The sequence below is a fragment of the Magnolia sinica genome, chromosome 1 (assembly GCF_029962835.1).
Source record: "Magnolia sinica isolate HGM2019 chromosome 1, MsV1, whole genome shotgun sequence".
In the NCBI taxonomy this organism is placed as follows: domain Eukaryota; kingdom Viridiplantae; phylum Streptophyta; class Magnoliopsida; order Magnoliales; family Magnoliaceae; genus Magnolia; species Magnolia sinica.
This window is the reverse complement of record NC_080573.1, coordinates 6,905,431-6,924,791: the sequence shown is the minus strand read 5'-3', so window position 1 is coordinate 6,924,791 and position 19,361 is coordinate 6,905,431. Positions and strand designations below refer to the sequence as shown.

Sequence of the window (19,361 nt, the reverse complement as noted above, 5' to 3'; positions counted from 1 at the left end):
AACCATAATCAGCATGACCAATCTGTAGAAGCACACATGCTACTTGGAAACATCAAAATGCAGCATATATAGTCATACTACAAAAATAAATATAGTCAATCCTCCTGAAATAGAATCCTCCCAGAGCTGAACCGTTGAATTAGCATATCCAATTTACCTTTGCCTGGTCTGAACAGAGAAACCAAACATGTCATTTGCCGCAAAGCTCTTCGTAGGATGATACTTGAAAAGAATCTATAATGACAAAAAAAAACATACATCATCCACATGTTTTATTAGCCAGGCATGCCTGCTCCACAAATGCATCAACATATTTTCATGGCGACAGTTCATATACAAGATTAATTAAAGAGGTCATATCTAGAGGACGTATCCCCTTTGAGAAGGATGAGTATTTCATGTTGTGTCGAACAAAAAAGAATGCAGGTTAAACAAACCAAGAGCCAAATACATATTATCTAATCCCCTTAAAATCTTGAATAGTACAAGTATCTGAAGCAGATGGTTTCACACCCAAACTCACAAGTATCTGATGCAGATGGATTTGTAGCCATAGTGGCATGTTTGGATGCTCAATTATATTGTATTGAGATAAATAAAGAGTGAATTTCCAAATTGGCATGGCACCATTCTAATTCATAGTAATGGTGGAAGCCCAAGTTGCAATTCCATGCAATTCGAGTTGTGTACCAAATAATTTTAAAGGTCATAGCAGCAGATATGGGGCCCAGTTCCACATTGTTCAGTTCCTGAATGGAATGGATATTAGATTGTAAGAACAAATACCAAGAGCAACTAAGAGAGAAATCTTTTCCTCCTACAACATTCTCAACAGGAATACATAAATAACACATTCTTCACAGATCTACCTCAGGTGCACCAGGAGCAATGCCAATCAAAACAAGCCATTTCTCGAAAGGATCACAGCAGTAATTGATGATTTGATTGTTCAACAGATTTTCCATTCGCTCAAACATTTTCACAGGCTTAGTGTCACCTGCAAGTTATAGTGGCATGGATTGTAACCTCTTTGCACAGAAAATTCTAAAGGACATGTTTTCAAAGAGATAACAAAACTGGAGCGTCAATAGGAAAAAAAGGGCATACGAGTTATTGACTCGAGCATAATATTACTTCTCTGAAGATTAATAGGATCAGAACGAATATTTGCTATTTCCATAATTCTAGCATTTTGGCATACGGAGCTGAATAAACTGTGAAATCTTTCTATCTAGCTGCCTTATCTTTCTTGTTTGCATTTCAAGTAAAACGTTTGGATGGGCCAACAGCGCAAGTAGTGAGTATGATACTATTTAGTAAAGCAGTAGCAGCAACACTGCACAAAAACCTCAACTACAGAGTAACTCATCAATACTCTGCTTTATGATTGATAATATCACCACTATCCATCATCTAGTGCTGCTCCCACTTTGTCAAAGCTTGAAATCTCATGCAGTGGAGGGCTAGATTTAGGTGGTGACTCATCCACCATAAAAATTGTATCGTACATGAAAATCTAGACTTTCCAATCCATCGGCCCCAATGTGTATGGAGCATAGCCAGAAAATTGACTATCTTAACTAAGCAATTTAGACTGCTGAATTGGGACAGTTCACCATTTTATTTTTAACCATCCCATCCACTTGATAGTCACTAATCGGATGGTTAGGGATGGTTTGATCAGTATAAATTTTGTGGAATGCTCAATCCACAGTGGGGCCAAGATTTTAATACAATGGGATGCTGCACATGTACAACTCTTGTGAATTACTGACCACCATTTCGAAAATGTGGTCAACTATAACTGCAGTCCTGTCCTTTTTATAATGTACGAACTAAAACATTCATATCACATGGAGGAGCAGAGAGTTATGGAACTAACACCCACCTCCAAATCTATTCCTTCATCAACTGAACCATCAGATAAATAATTTATTCCACATCAGTAAAGGCCTGGAACATGTGTATATGGAACAGACAAATGTTGCACCACATGCACAATAAGGAGGTGACTTTACCAAGCTAAACACTCTGAAGGAAGATGAACTAGCTGTTTCATCAATCTGGAATAATGTCTAATTTATGCCTATATAGTTGGTACTAGTCCAAGTCATATATATATAGAAAATAATCTAAGGACCAAATTGACAGCACACACATAAAGGATGGGTCAATCCAACCAACCTGAACTCCATGCTTGATTTCACCAATCCAATCATAGGATAAATAATTAATTCCAAAATAATTGACAATTACTAAAATCATGCACATACGTAGTTCAAGGCCAAACCTGTACTTCCACGATCATTAACATCGGCAAAAGCCCATCCTCAACTAGTCCAGTACTGGATACCAAGATCCAACATTGCACGTGCTTCAGCTGCAGGTCCACCTGTAACATTTACATAAAAGTGAATTCTACTACAGATTCAATATTCAACATTAATACATACATGCTTTCTTAAGTGTAGCAACTAGAAGAAAACTCGATGCACTTGTAGCTAGCTAATTGTTGATGGGTCCTGAATCCCAGTAAGGCTAGCAATTTAATATACACAATGCAAAGTAAGTGCAAAGTATAAATTTCCATTTTGAACATTCTTTTAAACTAAATAAATATATTACCCAAACAGCTAAGGTTCTCTCCTTCTGGTGTCATGATGGGCATGGCCTCTAAAGAAAGGATAGTAAGCACCTAGCTGATACCAGTGAACTAACAATTCAGGCTCAGGGTTGCCAAAAATTCCACCAACATCAGCACCTATATAAAATACATCCATCAAAATAATTTACCAAAAAAAAGGAGAATGACGATCAAATAGAAACACCTTGAGCCAATCAATTCATGAGCTTTACTCACCAGAGAATGACATCCCAGTAAGGCCAAGAGTCAAGATCATTGGAACTGAGACTCAAAGGTGATCCCAGTCTGCTGAATTATCTCCTGTCCAAAAGTCTCCGATTCCAGCAAATGCCATGGCTCCAAATACACAGCAAATGCACCTACAAGAAGCATAAAGCAATTAGAGATTACACTGTCAACAGAATTTTGGATCAACCCACTTCTCAACCTGTAAAAATGCTGAAAATTTCAACATATAAGCATACCAAATTCAATATCAAATCCATTAAATTAAGTGTCTTCATAGGTATAAGCATAAAATAAGACTACCAAACAAAAACAAACAGATGGAGAGAAACATGCTGACTAAATCTAATTGTCTTCTCCTGTGAAGTCGAACAAGCCGTCTTACTCTTGAACACTGACCAGCAAAAAAATCTCTAACCTGTAAAAACATATGTAGCTGTAAGTGTCTAACCTGCAAATCAGAACTCTTGGCATATCTAACAAGGTGAACAAGACAGAAACAAGTAACAGATGAGCTCTACAGAACCAACATGCCAAGCACAAAGGAATCCAAACATATGAGAAACTGTTAAGCACAACGCATTAACTCAACAGAAAAATTTGGAAACCACAAACATTACCTAACTAGGAAACCAACATAATCAGAAACCTCAGATACTCAGATCTATAACAACATACCGTCCTTAAGACAGATTTGTTGTCATTATCATAGCTTTGTCCCAGCTATTTGGGTCTGGCATTTCGGATTGTGTTTACCAATAATCCCTCTCTAAAGGTCCTATATCCACCTGTAGCTTGAATAAGATTCTGAACAAGCATCCTTGTGATTGGTTGGCAAAGTTTCTATGACCAGCTACCTGCCTAAAATTGACTCTCTTTTGTCAAATTTATTTACAAAAATTCAAACTAAAATGGCTGAACATAAGGTTAATATTTTCCCCCAAGAACAATGAAATCATAGAGAAGACGCTTTTAACTAGAGAGTGGCAAGTTCTCGTCCACATAGAGAAAACATAGGCCTAGACAAACTCGGGTCTCTTGTTATTTTCCTCATTTTAGTCAAATGTATAAACAGGAAAGGTTGGCCTGACAGACTTTTCAGCCCTGGCATGCTTCTAGTTGAGCTGGTGTTTTGCCTACTGGCTTAGACACTCAGGTTGGGTATGTGCCTAACTTTGGTTAAAGGCCGGTGCATGATGCACCCTAAGTGCCGTTTTTACACCATTTTGTTGTAGTGGCTGAATAGAATCAAATAGCTCCGAACCGTCTGATCACAGCCTCTAACTGCACAAAATATCATAGGCCCCACTCGTACAAACTGAACCCAAGGAGAAACCATTTACATCTTATAATCCACAAAATGGAATGGGTTAAACAGAGGCAATCAAGCTGATTCAACTAGAAAGAAAAATGATCCTAGTAAATCAGACATACCAACAGAATTATTCTACTTCAGAACTTAAAATTCCTCCAAAAATCTCATCTTTAAAACAAGCCACGCATTCTATAAGAAGAAAAACCCATACTAAAATCAGACCGTAGAATTTTGAGTGGACCTTTATCACCAACTTGAGCAGAGTCAGCTGGTGTCACTGAGCCCATAAAAGTCCAAATTCAAATCAAAGTAAAAACAATGCCTGAAACCAATTTTCATTGGAAGGTGACCTAAATTTCCTTCAAACCGACACGAAACAAAAACATAACATATCAACGGAAAAAAAGGTCCCATGATATGCTATCCCAAACACCATTTTGCATGTTCCAATTCAAGATGCAAGAAATGAAGTTGGAAAACTGTGATAGCCATTAAAAATCCAAACTGATAATTAAAAATATAAATAAATAAATAAATACAGCAGCTAGGAATGTAATTCAACCAAACCTCCCCATATGAGAATCTAACCATAACGACATTGAATCAAAATTCCACTAGAACTCAGTCATACCGAATTCGGTCAACCACCAATTCACACTCTACAAAACATCAGATAGAAACCCAAAATTTAAATCTTCTCTTTAAGAAAATCCAAATCTTACAATTCACAGTTTTGATTATAACACCACACAAATGAAAATCAACATATCAACCCATAATTACAACAAATGACATGCACCCTATCCAAAAAGGGGTGTATCTTTCAAAAAACAAGGGTATAAACATCAACTACTGTAACACAGAAGAATTGAATTCCACACACACCAACAACAAAAATCCACCTCAGAAAATCCTCATTCATATAAAAGAAACAAAGGAATTCACAAATAATTAGAATTTCGACCCTACATTCTGACGCAGACGAATTGCCATGACATGCACGGTAAGGGGGTGTACATATTGAAAACAAGGTGCAAATATTCATTCCCAGAACAGAGAAGAATTCAATTTCATTATAGAGAGACCAAGAACAAGTAAGACCAACCTAAAACAAAAAATCCGTATTCTCAAGCAATGAGACTGATTCGGAAGAGAAGCGTCCCTGTTTTATACTATTCCTGGTAAGAAATAAGTCAGAATAACAAAATCCTAAAACAGTTTCAACAAAAACGATGGACAAGATACAGACAGGAACAATCTATGAAGGTTTTAGCTAATACCTTTGAATTTGTGAGTCAGATCAACACCATCAACAACCCTGATTCGAGAATCTGCAGATGTAATAAGCACTTCTAAATTAGGGATTCGACCATGCAAATCCCTAAAAATGGATTCGATAATGCAAATCCCTAAAAATGGATTCTACAACGCAAATCCCTAATTAGGGATTTGTATTTAACAAAACATATTCCTAATCAAGTATTCTAAAATAGATCATACCTGAGAATCTGAGATTCACCAGCAGCAGAAGACCGAACTGCAGCAGAGTGCAGAAAACAGATCCAAAACCCTAGGAAACAAGAGAGTAGCATATCTAGATACTACGGAGAGATCCCAAAGCAGCCGTGAGAGAGAAAGAGGAGAGAGAGAAGGAGAGAGTCGTGGAGTTGCAGAGAGAGAGAGAGAGAGAGAGAGAGAGAGAGAGAGAGACGGGTAGGAAATAGGAGAGTCGTGGAGTTGCAGAGAGAGAGAGAGAGAGAGAGAGCGAGAGTTTTTTTTTTAATATGGTACGAGAGCGAGAGAGAGAGAGAGATGTGAGAGAGTTTTTATTTTTTTTAATATCCGTCGTTGGGTCTTCATTAGCGCCGATAAACATGCAGCGCAAATGCCTTTTTTACCGCTTTTTGTTGTAGTGACTGCACAAACCTTAAGCCCGAGCATTGTATAATCTCTCAAAATGAATCGTAAACTGGACATATTCGGCACCTTCACTTCCTTCCAATGCTTCTCCAATCAATTGAGAACATTGAAGCCCCTGAAAATTTGCCAACAGAGAGATAAGATGCCAAGAATCTACAAGAAAATAGAGAGCAAGACTAACTGTAATCAAGTAATGTGGAGCTGTTCATATTGTACCTTCCAATTGGGTGTTGTGAACGACGTGTTTTCTTAGATAAACACACGTCATTGCATTCTTTTGCATAACTCTACGACAAGGAAGCTCCTTACACAACAACAGCCCTTTGTGATTTAAAAGGCAGAGATACACCTATGCATTAAGTGTAAACATTCATGTCATTCGAACAAATTTTCAATAGAAGACACTACTTTCCTGAAAAAGAAAAAGAAAAAGGCTGCATGTTCATTTCAGCCTGTACAATAGGAGTGAAAGAATGAGTTTGCAAATTGGGCAAATGAAGAAGATACTGTTACAAGCTAAAAGGTTTATTTTCATATGATGATTGATAACATCAACTCAAATTCATTAATATTTTAGAAATACATTTTTTTTGGGTGTTACTTACTATCGTTATGTGCTCTAGTATGTCAACTGATATATGGTAGAACCTTTTTCTATAATCAAATAACAGAAATCCTAGCGGTTATACATCTATCGGGAGTCTTTGCATTTTTCGTTCAATGTGTTTTTTGCCATTCTACATGTATGGGGTCTTTGCATTTTTACTTCGATATGTTTTTTGCCGTTCATGCAACTATGTGCTCCATATTTTTTCAGTATAAACTCTTAGTCTTTGCTTTCTCAACTCTGCTTGCTACCAGGTAGTCAGGAAGTCGAAGAGAGCATGCTATACACACAGATATATAGAACACTAAGGAGGTCCAAAATATTGAAATTAAAGAGTATTATATTTTGTTCAAAATGAAATTCTGTTATGGATTAATGAGAAACTTAAGGTGCCTTTAAAATCCGAAAAAAAAAATAAAAAATTGCAACATCCAGCAACAGATTTAGGGGCTATTCAGAAGTTGGAAAATTCATTGACAAAAATCTCATTAACATGTCAAAAAAAAAGAAGAAAATACTCAGTTCAAAACAATCATTAAATCAGAAACTGACCTTCAATGGATCACATGCATGAAAGCAGCCAATGTATCGTGGTATAGACCGACCTCAATCCCAACCATCCAAATCGTGGGCACAGTGTAATGGGGCATAACCTAAAGATAACATGACCAGTGTTCACCAAAAGCATGGCTAGAAAATTGATTAACCGTCGAATTTCAATAGAAGCAATCAGAGTTTTGTGAACACTGATTTTGGATCAGGAAGCATTCATAACTGGTCGGTTTGGATCAAGGTACACACATAACACATTTACAGCATCTGTATCATGCATATGGTACCTTACAAAGAGTATCATGATCACCTTCAGCCCTGTATATGAACCTCTAGCCATGTGTGATTACACACGCCTGAGGTTCCTTCAAATTTTAAGTCATTTCAGTAGGTGATTCCACTGTTTATGTGTCTTGGAGAGAGGATGGTCCAATGATGTCTATACTGCATATTAGTATTGATAGAATTTCTTTCTTTGGGTAGTTTGCAGGATCACTACAAAGAAATTATTCTTCTAATTATTCTGTGCCATCAATTAACAATACAGAGAAAGCAGGCAGTTATTGAATTAAAAAACAAAAAGAAAAAGAGAAGAGACCGAAGGAAAACAACAACAACAACAACAACAACGGGTCTCAGACGGATAAACAGAAAATCGAACGGCAACACCATTAGTGGGAGAAGAGTCTGAAGAGGCCATTCACAGCACATGACACAACGGAAACGCACTGTAGATCCAGTCCATTCATTAGGTGGGGCCCACTGAACACATAGCCAGGCGCAAGAACCAGGCAAGCTAGCACATCTATGAGAAATTGAAAGTAATATGTGTGTGTGTGTGTGATTTGAAAGTCTATCTTCAATGTATATTTGTGGCCTACATGATGAGAGAGCCAGCCCTCACTCTTGAGGCAGAGAATATCTTCCTTGGCTTCACCTAATGAATGGCCCAAGCCCCACATGGATGTTCCACATTGGCATGTGCATCAAGAATCACCATTTCAACCTCACCTCATGCAAATCGCCTACGGTAGCCAACGAGAAATCCAATGGAAGATTAGACAATATGAATATCGGAGAATACCACTCATACATACCATCTTGATGGACTCCAGTGCTAGATTTTTCGCCTTAGGGGAAGGGCCATTGTTGAAATTTCTGGTGAAAGAAGGACTTGTTATGCTCATCTTCCCACTCCATAGCATCCCACCATTCACTCTGTCCTTTGATCATCTGTATGCTAGTGCAGAAGGGCAACTTCTTCAATAATGGACATCTATACACCTCCATCTTTTGCAAGCTCATAAAAGCCGATGCTGTACTAGAGATAATTCTTGTTAAATTATATAATCTCTCTAGCCTCAGTTCGCGTAATCCTGGAAATGCATTGTCTGGCAACATGTCCCCTTCAACAATTTCCTCCATTTCATAACACGATCGCACTTTAAGTTCCTCCAACAACTCTAGATGTTCTATCACACTGGAAGAGAATAGACACCTCAACTTGCCACAGATTGAAACCTCTATGGATCTTAGGTTTTGAAGGCTTCTTTGTGGGACTGCCCCCTCGAATGGTGTTTTCAAGTTCAGTAACTGATCAAGGTACAACATCTCTAACCTTTGGAGCGCACCATCTCCCACGTCTCTCCAGTCTATAACACAATTCATTCCAGTGAAATCGTGGATATGAAGCTGTCTTAAGTTCTTCGAGTTGCCCGCAACTTGAGAAACCCGTGTTAGACCACTGCATTTCTCGAAACCCAAGGCTTCCGCATGCTCTATCATCACCTTGCTTCCATGAGGGAAATGGTCACAACCATATATCTGCACGGACTTCTCGCAACATAACTTGTCACTGAACCAATTATCGGAACCAATGTAAAAAGTGAATTTTCTCAAGCTTGGCCAGCATCGATGGAACACATCATGCTCCAGGCAATCAATGTCAGGTATTGTGATTTTGAAAGTAGTCAAGCGTTTCAAGGTTGCTGCCTCGCCTAGCGTAGCACTGCTTACTTCTTGTGAAACAGCATCTGAGGCCCAGTTCACACACGTTTTAAGCAGTCTTAGATCCTCTAGATTCAACAGTCTAGAGATTACATTGTGTGCAATTCTTCTGAGCCAATCCAAGCTTGATAGATTCAATTTCTTAAGCTTCACTAAATTTCCAAAGCCCGTAGGCAGATTGCTGATGGCAGAGTAAGAGAGATCAATGAATTCGAGTTCTTTTAGCTCTCCGAATGGTGGTAGCACAACTAAACTTCTATAATGTTTCAAAATCAGTGCATGTAAATTCACTAACAAAGACAAGGACATTGGAAGCGATTGAATGGCGGTGTAGCTTAGATCAAGAATCTGAAGTTTTGGCATGAGCTCGAAGAAGCTACTAGGAATTATCTTTAATTCGAGATTGTTTTTAAGCGACAAGGAGACCAACATAGGACAATTGGGCCGAATCGGAAGCTCCTCTATTTGATTCCACATCAATGAAATCCTTTGCATCTCCTCCCACATCTCCTCCCTGGGTGGCACCTTTAGCTCCGCACGAACTCTCACAAGAAATTTTGATTCTTCATGGGACCGCGGAGATGTAATCCATATCGCCAAGTCACGAATCAAATCATGCATCTTGACATACATACCACTGGATTGCCATAGTTCTTCTGAATTGTCCTCCAGAAGGCATGCCTCATTGATTCTTTCAATGATGGCGTGTCCCTTGTTTGATGCATCTTCTAAGTTTTCAACATTGTCGATAAGCCCTTCCATTGTCCACAAATTTACTAGTTTTCATATTTTTATGCTATAATCTTCTGGAAATAGAGCACAATACAAGAAGCAATGCTTGTACTTATCATCATCTAAGTGGTCATAACTAAGTTTCAGAGAAAGGAACACTTTAGGCTCCATACCTGGAATCTCAGGTGCAGATCCCCTCAACGATCTCAATGCATCAAGCCACAGCTCTTTCTTCTCCTTGTGACGCATAGCACATCCCACCGTAATGATCGCGAGTGGCAAACCACCACATTCAGTGGCAACCTGCTCAGCTAATGGTCGAATTTGAGGCATGCGAGCCACATACCCAGCTTTCTCGCAGAACAAATTCCACGATTCCTCGCTCGTAAGAGTATTTACTCTTATATGTTTGTCAGCCTCAATTGCATTGCCCACTTGAATAAATCGAGTAGTTATGACAATTTTGCATCCGTTTTGCCCATTTGGCTTGGGAATCCCAGCTTCCTCCAACTCAAACTCATGCCACAGATCATCTAAGATTAGCATGTACTTCAAGTCCTTCAATGCAGAAAAGAGAATCACTCTCTTTGGTTCATCGTCGGAAAAGTACACACCCAACGAGTTCCCAATTTCTTTTTGGATCCTCTCCATATTGAATTCCTTGGATACAGTTATCCACACAACGACGTCGAAGTCTTGGGTTCCGATGAGCCTGTTGTTGACAGATTTCATGAGAGTAGTTTTTCCTACTCCACCCATTCCATACACGCAAATGATCCAATTCTCATCGTCTTGTAAACATTGCCATATCTCATCTACAGTTCGCTGCGATGTGGTCTGACTATTTGTTGCTGTAGTGGGCATGTGCACCACCCTTGATGGTGGAGGCCTTGTGATCAGATCATCAAGAGACTTCTTGTTCAATTCTTTAACGTCGTCGAGCTTCCTAACGGCCCATCTAGCCAATTTATAACGAGCGATGTAATTAGTGAAATGACCATTCAAGATGGTCTTCTTCAGATCGAAATCCAATTTGATCATAAGGACTTCGACCAGGACATTGTTCACATCTTCTAGCCAGTTCTCAGCTTTGTTTGTTGTGGTCTTTCCTTGTCTCTTGCCTTGTTGGATTGTCCTGAGAACGTCATCGCGCTTGCTTTTGAGGTTCTCCGTCTCTCTTAATAAGGCCTCGATGTTGTAATTGAGGTCAGAGAGAGATCTGATTTCTACAACTGGAGCGAGAAGTAGACCGAGAAAGAAAAGAATTATTTGGACAATGGGACTTACAATGGGAATGAGAAATTGCATTAGATTCATGGTAGACAAATGGAGTGAAATGGATTAATGGGCTAGCAATGAAATCAAGAGGGGATAATGAGAGAGAAAGAAAGAGAGAGAGCTGAAGATGGGCCTGTTTGATTTTTGTATATCAAGAACAAACCCTTGAATTCAAAGGTCATTATTACCTTTTCACCCCATTTGAAATTTCAAATGTATTTTTATCCGGAAAATTGGTTCAAAAAAGCTGACTTAAATTTGTGGACCCACTGTAATGTGTATGACATATCCACACCATTCATCTGTTTTATCAGAAGATTTTAGGGCCCAAGTCCAAAATCGAGACAAATGCAACACTCAAGTGGCCCATACCATAGGAAACAATGGCCTTAAACGTTTGCCATTAAAAGTTATTTTGTTTATTAAACCCACATTAATGTTTCTTTGTCATCTAACCTGTTCATGAAGTCATAAAAATATTGATAATGGGGTAAACACAGATATCAGCTTCATCCAAAACTTCTGAGGGCTACATAAATTTTTATACGGTAAGCATCCAATTTCCATTGTTTCTTATGGTGTGGTCCACTAGAGCTTTGGATCAGCCTTGTTTTCGGGTTCATGGCCTAAATGTGGCTGACATATAGGATGAACGGTGTTGATACATCGCAGTGGGCCCTATATTCATTTGACAACCACCATCAACTTAAACGCCAGAAAGTTAAGCGATCAACCTCCGTGTTAGAAACGATGCGGTAATTACCTAATAAGTAAGTATTACCCATTTATCAGCTAATTGCATATTACCTAAAGTGCCCGTTTGATTTCCTTGTATCAAGGAAATACCTCTGAAAAAGGTCATTATTGTGTTTGAAAGTTAAAATGTATTTTTGTCACGAAAATTGGTCTAAAAAGCTGACTTAAATTCATAAACCCCACTATGATGTGCATGATATGTCCACACCGATCAATTGTTTTATCAGAAGATGTCAGGGCCTAAGTCTAAAATTGAGACAGATGTAACACTCAAGTGACTCATACCACAGGAAACAATAGCCTTAAACGTCTGCCATTGAAAATTATTTTGTTTATTGGGCCCTGTTAATGTTTATTTGTCATCTAACCTATTCACAAAGTCATAAAAACATTGAAAAGGGAGTAAACACAAATATCAGCTTCATCCAAAACTTAGGAGGGCCACATAAATTTTTATACGGTAAGCAGCCAATTTCCACTGGTTCTTGTGGTGTGGTCCACTAGAACTTTGGATCAGCCTCATTTTTGAGTTCATGTCCTAAATGAGGTTGACATATAAGATGAACGGTGTTGATACATCACATACATCACAATAAGACCTATATTCATTTTGCAGTCATCCTCGATTTTACTGCTGAAAAGTTAGGCCGTCAACGTCGAAATAAGAAACGATGTCGTACTTGGTAAGTAATTATTACCCATTTACCTGCTAATTACCTCTTACCTAAAGGGCCTGTTTGATTCTTGTGTATCAGGGAAATGTCCTTGAAAAAGGTCATTTTTATCTTTTCACTTAGTTTGAAATTTCAATTGTATTTCCATCTACAAAATTGGTTTTAAAAAGCCAACTTAAATTTGTGGACCCCACTATGATGTGCATGACATATTTACACCATTTGTCTGTTTTATCAGAAGATTTTAAGGCCTAAGTCCAAATTTGAGACAGATGCAACACTCAAGTGGCCCATACCATAGGAAACAATGGCCTTAAACGTCTACCATTAAAAGTTATTTTATTTATTAGGACCACATTAATGTTTATTTGTCATCTAACCTGTTTATAAAGTCATAAAAACATTGATAAGGGGTAGATACAAATATCAGCTTCATCCAAAACTTTTGAGGGCCACATAAATTTTTATACTATAAGCATCCAATTTCCACTGTTTCCTATGGTGTGGTCCACTAAAGCTTTGGATCAAACTTGTTTTTGGGTTCATGACCTAAATGAGGCTGACATATAGGATGAATGGTGTTGATATATAACGTACATAACAGTGGGCCATATATTCATTTGGTAGCCATCCTCAGTTTTAATGTAGAAAAGTTAAGCCGTAAACGACGGTCGACATAAGGCATAAGAAACGATGCGATAATTACTGACAAGTAATTATTACCCATTTACGGGGTAATTGTCTCTTACCTGAAAAATCAAACAGACAAATGAAAAAGTCCATGCGAGTTTCCTGTAGCTGTTTGTTACAGGGAGTTCCTGCACACAGAACCCTGTGGAGCCCACAGTTATATCTGTTAAAATCCACACCGTCTATCGGTTTCAACAGATCATATTATGTAAAAAGAAAAAAAAAAAAAGAACCAGATTGAAGGCTTAAAACGGGCCGCACCAGAACAAAAGGTGACGAATGAATGCCCACCATTGAAACCAGACTGGGGCCGAAAGAAGATTTTAATCTGGCTGAAATTTGTGTTTTCACTTCATACCTGTGGGAATCACCTTATGAAAAGGATGGATGGCATACAAACATCACCGTGAGCTCTAAGAAGATTTCAATGGCAGTCATTTCCATCTGCACTATTTCTTGTGGTTTGGCCCACTTGGGTCTTGGATCTGCCTCATTTTTGGTCTCTCATGCTAAGATGAACCGGAGAAACTGATGTACGGAGTGGAATTTACATGTACATCATTGTAGTCCAATAGAGCTTTGTGTTGCAGGAACTCCCGGTAATATGTGTTGCAGGTAACTCGCGTCCAAGCTGGAGTTCTAAGAATAGAATACAACTCGGTTGATAATAGTCAATGGGTCGCTATGGTAAGTACTGTCTTGGTTAGAACTCAAATATTACAGTGATAGTCTACCACAGTTTTCAAAGTTGTGGTGATTCATCCACGGATATAAATCCAACATACCCATTGACTGCATTCTGCCTGGAGCAAGGCCTGAAATTTTCACTGGCCAGATTATCTGGACCACTAAACATTTGATGGACAACAATTAGGTGGGAGGTTAGGACAGCTCGAATGCTCGACCACTGTGAATTTCAGGCATCCAATTGGACCCACAATTTGGACGGTCGAGATTTTCAGCTGTCGCATGCGTAAGCAGGTGATTTCATGTGTGTGTTAGATCTGAGCTTTTCATCTGGTACACTGGCATATGTCTGTGAGATCCGAGCTTTCCATTAGGTGGGCCACACTATTAAGATATTAAACATTCAGAGCAAACTAGGTCTATTTGATCATCAGGTGGACCACACCTAAAAAGGAGTGGTTAAGATCAACCGGCAAATGGTTTAAATTCGGCACAACGGTGTGGGCTTAAGTGATGGTTATTTGGAAGAAGCGAGGTTCTTTCGCAAAGTAAATAATCCATTATTTAAACAAGTGCATGTGCTGATTTAATTAATAGATAGGCATGTGAAGAAATAACAACGCTGAGTACTATTCCACCCACTCCGAAATAAGTCACCTGTGTGTAAGATAGGAAGCGCTCGTATGGAAATTAAGGTAGCTGGTAGTATGAGGAAAAGTCCAGCTATTTGGCTTCACGATGATGGGTCGCGGAAATCTGAACCATGCAATTGGTAGGTCTCTTATGAGCCATGGGAGATGTCCTAACAGCCAGTTCTATCTCTAACTTATGTGGGTTATAAGTAAATATTGTATATTTATTATCAGTTTTGTATTCTTCCCTTGCATTTGAATGCTAAATCAACTTGATTATATTAATTTTCGATGTGAAGAAGAATTTGGGTGCCCAAGATAAATGCAAGTTATAATAGAGGATTAAAGGCCAAATGAAATGAAGATGGAGCAATTAATGTTACGAAGAATCAAAGCTGGAAGATTAGATTAAAGGAAACAAGTACTTGGATGGAAGATCCAAGATCAAGTGCTTTAAAGTAAAGAAAATCAATGATTTTTTATGCAATCGATCAACCTTTGATTTGATCGAGCGGTCATCAATTGGGGTTGATTCGATCGAGAAAACCTTGGAATTCCTAAATTGGTTGCTCGACAAAATTGCATATCTTCAATTCATTTAAAGAGGAGTTCGATTTGATTGAGAAAATATTAAACTTTTGAAATTACTTGCTAGGCAGTTTTTGATGCGTTCTATTATTGTTGGAATCTGGTCAACGGATGAGGTTGACGTGGAATTGTGCCTTTCAATGGATCAGCAAAATCTAAAAGAAATATGAACTGCACCCTGTGGCCTGAGGATACGAAACTAATCGGCTGTCCTAAATACTCATTTGGTATCGGCTAACAAGTTTTGGCACAACTGATCATACACCAAACGATTTGGTTATCAGAGATCTTATCAATTTTCACCATGTTGCCAAGCATGAGTCCAAGAAGTGGTCACAATACTTCCACCACTCATGAATCTCCATTGGTTGAGGAGGATTTACATGCATAACCAGCACCAGAGTGGTTGTTGAATCTGGCACCCAGTTCTTCAAATCCGGACAGAGCATCTACATGTCAGACTGACCCTCTTGAGATTATGTTGCCAAGAATGCGTGATATTGAAAGGGGGATTCAATATCTTGCTGATCAATCACGATATCAGGCTAAGTAATTACAAATCTAGGATGAAATCTTCACTAGGTGGATGATCAGCCTGACTAGGCACTTAAACTAGCTGATGATCGTCATCGTTGAAAGAACACCAACGACGCCTTAACCAAATATTAAGGTTAGCTCGGTGAAAAACTTGAAATCAGTTCCTCCAGTACTCTCCGGTTTTAATTCAGGAGATACGGAATGCTCTAATGCTTGTTGAGTTTAGGCGACTGGAACAGGAGGTCAGGAACGGCGTTTTTGAAGAAAGAAACCAAGGTATACCCGAGGGGCAACCCTTCCCTGAGAATCCACTATATCTTGGAAAACAAAACTAGATAGGTCTAAAACAAAACCATCTAGATCATGATCGAATCATGCAACTGGTTAAAGAAGTAGTAGGCCAAGTTCTCGACCACTGTACTAATCTAGTCTACTGTAAGCCTTATCTGGAATGGATTGACCGACAATATTCATTGCTGCGGTCGAATTTGTTATTTTTTTTTAATCACAATAGCTGAGTTGGACCAAGACAATCAAATTTGATATTTTTTTACTAAGATGGTTAAGTTCGACCAAAATGATTGAATTTGACTTTTTTCAATCAAGAGAGCCAAGTTTGACCATAATGGCCAAATTTGACATTTTTAGATTAAGATGGTCAAGTTCGACCAAAATGGTTGAATTTGATGTTTTTCAATTAAGATGTCAAGTTTGACCAAAATGGCCGACTTTCATATTTTTTGACGAAGATGGCTGGGTTCGACCAAGATGGACAAATTAAATGTTTTTGCCCAGTCAAGCAGTCACATTTATTCCACAAAATGACGAACTAATGCCGCTCTCACCTTTTCAACCTAAGGCGATGCAACATCGAGGGTAATGTTGTACCCTATTTTTGGCCATTCGTAGGAGATCTAGTTGAGAAAGGACACATGTCATTGCATGGGAGATATATAACATGCGGCGTGGTTGAGAGAAACATGGTCAACCAAAAAGTAGTCGAGTAGAAATATGAGGAGAGCGTTTGAGTAGAAAGATGACAAGGTGAGGTCAAGAAGTCCAAGGGACATAAGGTGGTTGAGCAAAAATAAATAGTTAGAAGGATCTGAAGTGACAGAAGGATTGAAAAGACCAATATGGCAACGATTTAGTTATCGTTACAGTTAAAGTAATGAAGAGAAACAAATATATGGTATCTATGTAACAGAGCAGTTTATAAATAACAAAGGAAATCAATAAAACACATAATCTCACACCAACGAAATCAAATCTATCAAATTACCTAAGCTTAATCTACTTTAAGAGTAGTGATAATTTAATAGCGATAATTCTTAGTTGTAATCCAAGTCTATACTCATATGTTGGACTTGATCCTTATCTAATACAAGTAGTTCTTTCAGAAGAAGCATTCTTACAGTTGTTCGTAGTGATCAACTGTAAGTATTTCCTTTTATTTGATTACAGTACCAGTATACTAAAAGTCTTTTTTTTTTTTTTTGTGAAAGCAAGGTGCAACCCATCTTTAGAGGAAGAACCCACTCTCCAACTATCACCTAATCATTACAAGTATTTTGCGAATGATTGAGTAGGTGACTGATCTCCTAAGATCTCGGTCACATATTATTAAGTTTGATAAATCTGCTTATTTCAATGCTTGGTGTTAAGTTATTCAGTTTGAATCGAGCCACTATATCGATTCTGACTTGCTCATACAGACCACATGTGACAAAAAACAAATCGAGTACCAACAGTTTCTACGTTATTCCAATATGCCCAAATGGGAAAATCTAGATTTCTATTTGCTTTCTAATTCTAATAGTGTTTCTATCTTTTAGTCCTTAGTGGATCAACCTTTGATACCATTCTATCATGTCCTGAAATTCGAATACAGAGTGTGCACCCACAAACTCGAGTTATGGCATGTGACTTGTACACCATGTGTATTAAAATCATTCCTTCATACCATTTTTCAAAAAGTTAGTTAAAATGAACACTAAGTTTTCAAACTCAAACCTTAAGAAAAACATCTCACATTCATTTATTTTAATCACATACACATCCACCATCATGATCATTTATGGGCATTCAATCCACATATTGATAATATTCACAAAAGTTAATCACAGTACCACAGCCCATCCATATGGAGCTTTATTAAACTATTCATTAAAAGAGCTTTAACTATCCATAACTTTCAGTTATTCAACTTAAAATTTATTTAAAAACATAATTAAAAGAATAACATGAGTTCAAGTAAATATGTTAATGATTTAACATATTCAACTCGTCTTCATTAAGATAAGGCTATAGCCCTTATGAATCGTCCACTGATTCACCTTCATGCCCTGAAATTTAAGTAGTTGTTTCATCATCCATTAAATTTATATAGTTTTTCCATTAACAAAACGTTAGCTGGCTAGACCCAGTGAGTGAACCCATCATGGTTTATGCACATCATAATTAAAATATAAATGCATGAATGGCATGAGATGCATGGATGCATGAATGCATCACGTGGGTTGATCAGTCCACTTGCTTGAGTTGGATTCTATCAACCAGCATCTCCCCCTTTTGGGGTAGGCTTCCACCATCTTAGTAGACTTTCACATATTGTGAGCATCCAGTGATGGTCTCCTAGATCACCGGGTACTTAAATACCTACGGGTCATTTAGGGGGTGCCTTCAGATATTCTGTAACATCTCGAATTTTCACGGTTAGAGTTTATACTCGTGCTCAAGAAAACCGGGTGTTAATAATTGAATAAATTGGATGCTTCAAAATTACACTTTTTTTTTTCATTTAAATCACATCCAATTATATTCATGAAGGTGAACCATTCACGAGAATAAAATCGATTGTATTCATTATTTCATCAGAGTAAAATAATTAACAAATTATCAAATGCCCTCCCAATGAGAGCTTATTACATTATCGAGTTCGTAACGGAAATATAAAACTAAATCATAAAACTATCTTCTTATTCATTCAGTATAATCTTTCATAGGGAGATGATCCTATAGGTTTTTAACCTGTACATCACTTGTATCATCTGTACGATTGGAGAGGGTCATTGTCCTACTCATAATGATGGTTATCCTTTAAGATTAACAATAATTCAAGAAATTCATAAAAATAATGTAAGGGTTCTAATCGTCTCATACTCCACCACTACCAGAGGTATCGGCATGCGCAATCAATCTACATGAATGCATGCTTAGCAAAGTGTGTGCGGCTCACCATACGTAGTGATTATCACAGTGTGGCATATAATTCATAGAAAACCCGGTTCGTCCCGCATTCTCACACTACGAAAATTCACTGACATATCCAATACTACCATAAATTTACGTGAACACCTCAAGGTGACACAACACATGAGTTATATGAATTACGTGACATAATTTGTTCATGAAGCGAGTATTTGTGACATCCAATCCCGGAAGTGATATAACACACATTGCGAATTACTTATATCGATTTGTGCACTACTACCCAAACCCATAAAATTACGTGTCG

General features: G+C 38.0%; 2 protein-coding genes across 2 annotated transcripts; both read right to left on the bottom strand.

Annotated features, from left to right (window-relative positions):
- Positions 1 to 2,896: 2,896 nt before the first annotated feature.
- On the bottom strand, positions 2,897 to 10,032 carry LOC131225713 (disease resistance protein At4g27190-like). The gene is made up of 3 exons (XM_058221323.1): positions 8,438 to 10,032; positions 3,269 to 3,345; positions 2,897 to 3,003 (listed from the first exon to the last, which is right to left on the bottom strand). The coding sequence occupies exons 1-3, from the start codon at positions 10,030 to 10,032 to the stop codon at positions 2,897 to 2,899; spliced, it is 1,779 nt and encodes a 592-aa protein (XP_058077306.1).
- A 21-nt stretch (positions 10,033 to 10,053) lies between these two features.
- On the bottom strand, positions 10,054 to 11,319 carry LOC131225634 (disease resistance protein At4g27190-like). Its single transcript, XM_058221225.1, has one exon. It carries the CDS (start codon positions 11,317 to 11,319, stop codon positions 10,054 to 10,056), a length of 1,266 nt encoding a protein of 421 aa, XP_058077208.1.
- Positions 11,320 to 19,361: the final 8,042 nt, after the last annotated feature.

Bases quoted from the DNA above. Each gene is read 5' to 3' on its own strand.
- LOC131225634 (XM_058221225.1), bottom strand. From the start codon at position 11,319: ATGAATCTAATGCAATTTCTCATTCCCATTGTAAGTCCCATTGTCCAA.
- LOC131225713 (XM_058221323.1), bottom strand. From the start codon at position 10,032: ATGGAAGGGCTTATCGACAATGTTGAAAACTTAGAAGATGCATCAAAC. The intron at 3,346-8,437 runs GTCCTTCTTTCA...TCACCTTGTTAG, and splicing joins TGGGAAGATGAGCATAACAA to ATATGCCAAGAGTTCTGATT. The intron at 3,004-3,268 runs GTCAGTGTTCAA...TGCTTCTTGTAG, and splicing joins GGTTAGAGATTTTTTTGCTG to GTGCATTTGCTGTGTATTTG.